The sequence below is a fragment of the Ochlerotatus camptorhynchus genome, unplaced genomic scaffold (assembly GCF_037179485.1).
Source record: "Ochlerotatus camptorhynchus isolate MF236.1 unplaced genomic scaffold, CSIRO-AGI_Acam_v1.1 ptg000428l, whole genome shotgun sequence".
In the NCBI taxonomy this organism is placed as follows: Eukaryota; Metazoa; Arthropoda; class Insecta; order Diptera; family Culicidae; genus Ochlerotatus; species Ochlerotatus camptorhynchus.
Genome location: NW_027040914.1, coordinates 176361 through 185692, shown reverse-complemented (window position 1 = coordinate 185692; position 9332 = coordinate 176361). Strand labels below are relative to the sequence as shown.

General features: G+C 39.6%; 1 protein-coding gene across 1 annotated transcript; it reads right to left on the bottom strand.

The window, feature by feature from the left end:
• Positions 1 to 6000: 6000 nt before the first annotated feature.
• Positions 6001 to 6970, bottom strand: LOC135711213 (zinc metalloproteinase nas-4-like). Its single transcript, XM_065233995.1, has 4 exons — positions 6958 to 6970; positions 6694 to 6892; positions 6192 to 6628; positions 6001 to 6128 (listed from the first exon to the last, which is right to left on the bottom strand). The coding sequence occupies exons 1-4, from the start codon at positions 6961 to 6963 to the stop codon at positions 6039 to 6041; spliced, it is 732 nt and encodes a 243-aa protein (XP_065090067.1). The 5' UTR covers positions 6964 to 6970; the 3' UTR covers positions 6001 to 6038.
• Positions 6971 to 9332: the final 2362 nt, after the last annotated feature.

Genomic DNA, 9332 nt, shown 5'->3' with positions numbered 1-9332 from the left:
ATGATGATGATGATGATGATGATGGCGAGGAGGTCGATGAGGAGGAAAACGATTCTACATATACTGGACGGGCTAAGTTGATGGAAGGAATTCTGCAAGGCGTCAGGTGCGCAGAGCATACCCTGCAGCTTGCGGTTTCGGATACCTTAAAAACCGTGAAGTCTTCGCTAACGGTCATTCGTTGTTCTGTAAAGCAGTTACGCAAGCAGCCGTATAAGAAAATGTTCGCCATGAGCAAGCATCGGAGACCAAAACTCGACTGTCCAACAAGATGGAACAGTAGTTACATCATGATGCAATCACTTTCAAAGGAGAAAGAGTTCATTGTTTCGCTTAACGACAACGAAGAGAAACATGTTATTAGCGCGAAAGAATGGGATTTTATAGAAACGTTTCTCACTGTCTTCAAACCAGTAGCAGAGGCTACAGTAAAACTGCAACATTCACAAGTGACCTTCGGCGACCTCTTTTTGATATGGGAAAAAAGTTCGTTTATTTTGAAAACGATGGAAAGCGATCTGGCTGCTTCACTCCTATTAAACATGGATAAGAGACGGCTCATGTTAATGACGAACAAAGTATTCCTTGCTGCAATTTTCGTAGACCAACGAATTAATTTCAGAAACAGCCCATTCATAACTAATGAACAAAGAGATTTGGCTTTGGTATGTGAAATTTATTTATGCGTTAATAACGATTAATATGCTCTTTTGTCAATTCAATAGGATTTCTTGATGCAAACCTGGACCAATTTACAAGATCTTTCCGGTAGAAATCAAGTAGCATCAACATCTCAAAAGAGAGATGTTGCAAACGATGCATTTGAGGCATATTTGCAATCCTTGGATGATGCAACCAACAATAAAGAGGAATCCGAAGTTATCGACGAGCTGAACGATTTATCTCGACTGCCAAGGTTGAAGCTGCAAACCATCGACGGAAAAGAGGAGACCATTTTGGAATGGTGGTTTAGATCGAAAGCTGCCAAACCAAGTTTGTTTTCCTTAGTTTCCACCATCCTGGCGATCCCGTGCACGCAAGTTAGCGTTGAACGCACTTTCAGTGCTCTACCAATTGTGCTAACTAAGTTTAGAGCTCAATTGAAGGAGGAGACACTGAACAATATTCTATTCATTCGCCTTAACTCTAACCTTTTAAAGAAGGTTGATTTTAGTAAAACTTAAAAAGAAACGTATCTTTGAATGAGAGTCGTGATCTGAATGTTATACTTTAAATAAAATGTTTATTTTTTTAATATAAGCCTTATCAGGAATCAGAGAGGCAAAATAAATACATGCATATGACTGAGTTTTGATAGCTGTTTGGGATATTGATAATTGATCTAAAATTAACGCCCCATGCGTTCAATATGTGCTTCATTTCCAATAAAAATAAAATACACCACCAACGTCACCCTCCTGTATATTTTTATTCCATTCTGCGTATAAACTACACGATAATTCAAAATAACCCAAATACCTTCCACTGAGTGGCTTAAACAGTTACAAAGATATGTGATTCAAGATGATGAGCAAAACCGATTGCATGCAGAGGTTTGATTTTAAAAATTCTACTCAGTTTCCTTTTTTGCCAAACTAATTTTTAAACAGTTATGAAATAGAGAGCGATGCAACTCTCCGTCACTTTTATTACGTCATTTGGTTTAGAGATCCCTGTTTAAGCAAGGTAGAAGAGGCCATTGGCTCTTTGCAGTGATCAATTTTACCGAACTCACATTTATATCAGAGTACCAAACCTGCAAACTGATAGTTGATGCTGTGAACAAACTCGCGTCTCGGAAAAAGGAACAGTCGTGTTGTGTCACAGCATTGATACATAGTTTGCAGGCTTGTCACTCTGATTCTTAACTATTTAGGGATTACTTTGGCCTATTCTGCGCGGCGTGTGAGGTGAGGTGACACGCTGTCACTTGTGAAGTGACAAATGTCACCTCGAGTGAGGTGACTGTCCGTGAAAATCAAATGGAGAGTCACCTCACCCGAGGTGACAATTGTCACTTCACCATCACTTCACTGTCACCTCACCTCACACGCCGCGCAGAATAGGCCCAACTATGAGGACTCTCTACGTTGAATCAAATATATGTAATTGTATGTTAGGGGCTGTTCATAAACTACGTAGACAGTTTAGGGGGGGGGGGGGTTGATAATTATCCACGGCCCATACAAATTTTAAAATTTTTGTATGGACAATTGTCTACGCAGGGGGAGGGGGGGGGGTCAAGAATCCCAAAAAAACTGTCTACGTAGTTTATGAACAGACCCTTACCTGAACTGCCGTTATACGCATAACTGTCCCATGTTCTATACAATCTTTATGTACCGTGTGACTCTTATGCGTATAACGGCAGTAAAGTGGCTCTTCGAATACCGGCTGATCACAGTGACCCTTCGTGACGAATAACCTTGAGCTCTTTTGTGCTAATCATATGACTAACTAATATTTTTTTTATAAATTCTTTCTTGCAATCCAATCCATGGTAGCATCATGGTGGTGTTATCCTGTTGGCAGTACTGCATTTGAAGAATTGTTGCTATCGTGGATGTTTCCCATTCATTGGTACTCTCTGACAATATAACTCAGGGACATGGTCTGAGAATAGTTCCCTAACCCTATCTATTAAATCCCCTGAATAGCGTGGTGAGTAGTGCAGGCCACCCACCGCAATGTCTCGGCTGTCATCCAACATATTGAGCGGATTGTTGTAGGATACTAGTATCAGCATGATTGAAACTAATCACAAACAATAAAATGTACTCGATTGACTGGGGGAACAACACAATCCACCGCGCTGTTTGGGAGATATCTGTACTAGAAAGCAGTCAGAAACAAATTCAGTTACTTGGTTGCTGCAAAACTAATGAAAACAGTAAATTTGTTATTCAAGAACTTATTGATACTTACTCGAATCACGTCATGTATTGCACATCGTATGAGTCAAATACCAAATGCTTGATACTACCATGATGGAGCTTCTAAAGATGTTTAATTCTGCGGTTCAATGGAGTAAAGGTCTGGCGTTTACCTATTACCCAAAGCAGTTACGTTAGAAAAAAGTTCTTCAATGAATTTTTCGTTGTTTTCGGTTGCTCTTCCACCATTCTAATCGTATTTTTTTACTGCGATGATGATAGGTTCTTTACTCCTAGGAAATTTAATCTACACAACGGACACAATGACGAGCGTGTAATACTGCTTAAGTGGCTACAGATACATGGTATTCGCTGAAAATTTTCGATAAAAATAATGAGTGCTTTTTTGTGAACTAGTCTCACGGATAAAGACTTGTTTACCGGATTACGGTATGGGCCTATTAATAAACTAAAAACTATATAGAGGGTGTGGGGCGACCCCGGCGTAGTGGTTAACATCCATACCTCTCACGCCAAAGTCACGAGTTCAATCTCACCCCCGGACAAGTCACGAATGACCCAAGAGTGTTAAAGTGACTATAATAAAAAAAAAAAAAAAAAAAAATATAGAGGGTATCGAAAAAGAACTGCCTACGCGGGGGAAGGGATGGTTTAGAACAGCTAAAAAAGCAGTCTTCGCAGTTTATGGGCAGCTAATGCAATATTTGTAGCCTTGGAAAACGGGAATCTTCAAATGTCGCTTGTCGCTATTTAAAATCACTAAAGCTGAAAATTTAACATTAGTTTGGGAAACGACTGTAACTTACTCTTATCCTATTTTAAACTGAACTTTCATTTCTCGTTCTACTGGTCGCAAAAGAATCATAATTTTTGGTTTAATCTTCAAAAAACCTTTAGATAGCGTTGCAAAATTAACAAAAAACTTTTAAAACAATTAGTGCACTTCTTTTCCACTTCCATTTCGCCAAACTGCAATCTGACAACTCAAATTATGTGGCCAACTATGATCAATTTTGTAAGGATTTTTTCGGGGTTGGAAAATTTCCCGACACTCCAGATAGAGTATCATCATATCAAATATCTGTCACACGACACAATATACGCATGCAAAAATGGTAGGCATACACAGTCCAAAATGCACCCGGGGCAAAATGCGCGATTCAATTTGTCATAGCATTCCCGTTTTAAGTTTATAAATTTGACAAGCCACAGTGCTAGTTTTGTACTTAAACTAGTATTTTGGCACAAAAATCCTATAATTAAGAGTGGAATAGGTTTTAAAAACCAAATTGGCTGCTTTTCCCGGGGTGCATTTATTCCCTGTTCTACCCTACCAGGTATAGAAAGCTCTCTACTAAAAAATGGGGGAAGCGGTTAAAGATGGCGTAACTTCAATTGAGATTGGGATGTTAAAGCCAAAAAGAAGAAGATATTGCTTATTTAATGAATGATAACCTTTTGTTTAAAAGTCGAAAAAAAAAAGTTTTTGTTTACGTGGTTTTCCCAATATATACCTATCTCAACTGCGTGCAATTTATTGTGATGTTTAAGTTGTTGATAAAAAAATGTATATTTTAATTCCGATTCTCATGTACTTTTCCATGAATCCATGAAATTAGGCACATTCATTGAGGACCTCAAAATAAATCGAAATAACATTATACCGGGACACAAACATGACCCACTATTTAGTTGTATGTATTGTAAATATAAAAAGTTCGCGAGCATGTATCAAATATCGTATCATGTAGCAGATAGGAAATATCGCATCAGAAATGTTAATGCCATCAGCATACTCAAGTAAAAAGTGTTCTCGCATGTAAATCTAAAAGCACAACACACAACTCCGTACATGAAAAGATCTTGTGAGCTAATCTCATGAGCTTCGTCTCATGAGACGTCGCATGCGATTAAGTACCATGAAACACACCCTTTAGGAAATGTATTGTGCTGCCAAGTCGTGTGTCGCACAGCTTTTATGAGCATGTGAGATGCGACGTATTGGATGATCGTGATATAGAGAAAAATACATCTCATGTGCACGACTCGACCATGAATGCGAGATTATTGTTCGTGCGTCTCACAAGCGACGATACGCGCACTGGAAGCCTGTATTTCTACTTTTTTCTGAAACCCAATGGCTACAACTACACGACAACTACACGTCATTCTCGTTCCAAGAATACCCATATTGGAGGGTATTAGCGAAGACAACATATCAAGAAGACTGGGAACTCTTCAGTTTTCTCATACATCCGCTATGAGACAGGCACAGTAGCGTCATCTGCCACTAAAAGGTAAATGCTCCAATCGAATTTTATAGTAATGATTCCAACCCCAGAAGAATGGTGTGTGTATTCACTAATTTTCCTATTCGTTGCTTCCACCTTCGCTCAAGCGCAGCGGTACTGTATTTGTCGCTTGGATTCTGGCAAAGTTGCCAGTCTTCTTGATTTGTTGTCTTCGATATTAGCCACTTTTTCTGAACCCAATAGCCACCATATTGGATTTCAAAATGGCGACGGATATCAATTTTCAGCCTCTAGACATCACCACGATTCCAAAAATATCCATATTGATGGTTAAATATTATTTCTTATATCGCAGTTCCAAGTGTTTTAGAAGAACCGCGGAATTCTAGGATCAGTGGATGTGGTTTGATTGGTCACATTTACGGATGTTCCGAATCTTCCAGACGATCGTTCCATGACTGTATTCTGGCCACTTTGCAAAACCCATCTTTTCGATTTAAAAAAATGTGGATGACCCTATTTTCAACCTATTTGCAATCAAAATAATCAACAGCCCCCAGACAAAATTTTTAGATTCATCAATAAATGGCTAAGGATATGTCTTTGCAAACTTGCCGTTACACGTTCGGCATCGTGTTCGGAGTGTTAAAAAATGAATCAAACACGAATTTAAAAATATTCTTTTGTTTTTCTTGTTTTGATCGAATATCATACAATTTTCAAATAATAACGTCTATTTTAATTGTTTTTATGCTTCTTATTACTAAAATGACGTTGATATGATTGAAAAGCTTTACATTTTCATAACATGTTAATATGAATGTATCTTTTTTTTTTAATTGTTAGAAGACCACTTTCCATCGCAATGTTGACTATCGTAGTTATGTTTCTTTTACTGGATCTGACAGGGATACATCTTGTTCAGCTTTCGAATATCCTTCGCACTCAACTTTTCTCGCTGTCCCAGTTCAATATCGTCGTACTGAAAGTAAGTTGAATTTTCTCAATTATCAGTTCCAGCACTCATGGCAGCCCCACTACTCACCAAAGGAATGATTGTGTTCCGTCCCGTTGCACTGTAAGCAAATCCACTTCGGTGTAGAATACTCTCGTAATCGTATGGCATTCCGAAGTCATCGTAGACTCCGGGAGCAGCTTTGTCAAAGTTAACCATATCGTAATTGTTCACATTACCCAGCATAACTTGCACGTACAGGTCCCGATCCGGTCGCATATCGGGATGCATGAACCCTAGGGCGTGCATCAACTGGTGCATGATCAAACCCTTGACCAAACATCCGCGGGGGTCCAGATTAAGCAACTGTTCACCACCGAACATACCAAGTGCCGACCAGCAACCGGATTCCTGTGACGATATGAGCACGTAGTTGCTGTGCTTGGCCTCCTTCGGCCTGAACCTAACGCAGCTGACATCTTCAATCTCCTTCATGGCACCCTGTACAAGTGCTTGCTGCATTCCAGCTATCGCGAAAAATGAAATATTATACTATTGCCATCGCAAGCAAATATCTCAAAGCGAAACTTACTGAAATTTGCACTGAACACATACGGGACGGAACTCTCCGACCATTTGGTCATCGAATCCCTACCCTCGTTGAGCGAATCGGAGATTTTCTTGATCAACAAATCACCTTGGCGTTGACGGCCCAGCTCCTCGAATGGATAATACAGGGTTCCACTGGCCAGGACCACACAAGCAAGGAGCAATGCCCCAGCGAATACGTTCTACAAATTTCAATGGGACATTTAGGCCAACCATCCCACAGAGTAACCTAACGACTTAAACTTACCTTCATCTTTTCGGAAAATATGCTCGCGTCTTCCGGAACGTTACAGCTTATACTGACTTGCTTTCTCGTGCGAATAGGCTTAACTTGAATAATTTTCGGTATCGGTATGTTTGCATTTTGATAAACCCGAAACAACCAGCCATAATACGGTTGAGGGTGCATAAACTACGCTGTATCTTTACCTTTACGAAATTCATCGACTGTTTGTGGCTTTGCAGAGTAAGATTTTATTTTTGCTTCGTACCAACAGGTAATTACGCAGTTGGTAGACCGGAAGTAATGATTTCCATTATTTTAATTCATTTCTACTGTGGGGGTTTCTGGGAATACTCAAGAACAGTATCTGCGACCTCTTCGGGAAGTTTCTTCCGACTTGTACCGGGAATTTCTTCCGTCTTGGATGTTTATCTCCCAACAGATTCCGGTACATACTTTGTTTTGCGCTAAAAGTCGTTGCCGTTGTATCAGTTCGTAATATTTCTCTGTTGGTTTCTGTAACAATTTATAATTTTCGGACACAGAGCTATTCTCTGTCAAATGAGCGAACGGCTTGGCACGAGCCCCTGCGATTATGATGAAACTTTCAACATGTCTTCAGTATGGGAGATCCACAGATCATGGGACCATTTTGACTCAAGACTATTTTTCGAAGAGAGCGTATGTAGATTTTTCTACAAATTCTAACTCTAAAACCAGGGGGACCCTATCCCATATAGATTCACCGTAGCTCACATGATTTTGACATTTTTTGTCAAAACACATTGCTTACACTTTCACCCCTCCCCTTGGCTAGTTTTTGCACCTTGCTGTTGGTGGGCGGGCTTAATTTCATGCTTTATAGTGGAGTGTTGGAGACGGTAGGTTTGGGGCCGGCGTTGCTGGCTCATGCCGCGATAGAATGGCGTTATGGGCAGGCAATGGGGATTACTAAGCTTCCCCTCTCTGATGAACCACTACATGAGAAAACCAAAGATCTGGTCCAGCAGTGATAGTATCACACTTGTTACTCCTTTGATTGAGAGCCGCGTCGTAGTACGCTTACGTATAGGCACTGACGTTGGGTGCGATACTGGCGGGTTTTCGGGGTGAATCGATTAGCTTGCGATTAGCGAAGAGAGTACCAGAGCTGAGCCAAAAAGTTGAGCACGTTTCTTTGGGACCTTCTAGTTTTAGAGTTACCTCTATGGCTCAACTGCGTTCACTAATAATCAACAACGTGCACTCTAAAAAGATAAATTCGGCAACAAATGAAAATGCTTTGCTTGTGATTCAAGTTCACGATTTCAGGAACGAAAATCACAATTAGGGGCTCCTGGATGACGAAATCATGATTTTATTGTGTATTTTCTGTAGTGTTATGAAATCGTTGGTCGCGCTGAATAGGGGTGAACTAAGTGTATGGATTTCTTGATTTATAGAAATGATCGTCTTGATGGACCCTGTGGTGGCGTTGCCATCATTATTCATAGACGAATCAAACATAAAATTCTTTCTTCATTTGAAACCAAAGTTTTTGAAACTTTGGGGGTTTCTGTTGAAACAAAATTTGGACAACTTACGTTTATAGCTGCCTATTTGCCATTCCAATGCGTAGGCCAGCAAAAGAATTTTCTCAAGGGTGACCTCCAGAAACTTACCCGTCATAGGTCTAAATTCTTCATTATTGGTGATTTTAATGCAAAACACCGCTCATGGAATAATGCTCAAAGCAATTCCAATGGTAATATTCTGTTTGATGATTGTTCTGCAGGTTATTACACTATTCAATATCCAAACAGCCCAACATGCTTTTCTTCTGCAAGAAATCCCTCCACTATTGATTTGGTCTTAACTGATTCATGTCAACTTTGTAGCCAATTGGTTACTCATGCTGACTTCGGTTCTGATCACCTTCCAGTAACTTTTGAAATATCCCAAGAAATAATTTGTAATCCCAACAGCTCTACTTTCAATTACCATAGAGCTGATTGGGAGCAATATCGAACATTTATGGAATATAACTTCGATCCAAACATTCCTTTGCAAACCAAAGATGAAATTAATTATGCTCTTGAATCTCTGACTACTTCTATAGTTGAAGCAAGAGCTGCCTCAGTACCAAAATGCGAGGTTAAATTCGATTCAATTATAATAGACGATGATCTTCAGCTCTTGATCCGTCTTAAAAATGTCCGTAGGAGACAATATCAAAGAACACGCGATCCTGCCATGAAAGTTATCTGGCGGGATTTGCAAAAACAAATTAAAAAGCGATTCTCTACCCTGAGGAACAAAACTTTTGAAAATAATATTTCTAAATTAGACCCGAGTTCCAAACAGTTTTGGAAACTCACAAAAATTTTGAAAAAACCTCAAAAGCCTATTCCAGCGCTTAA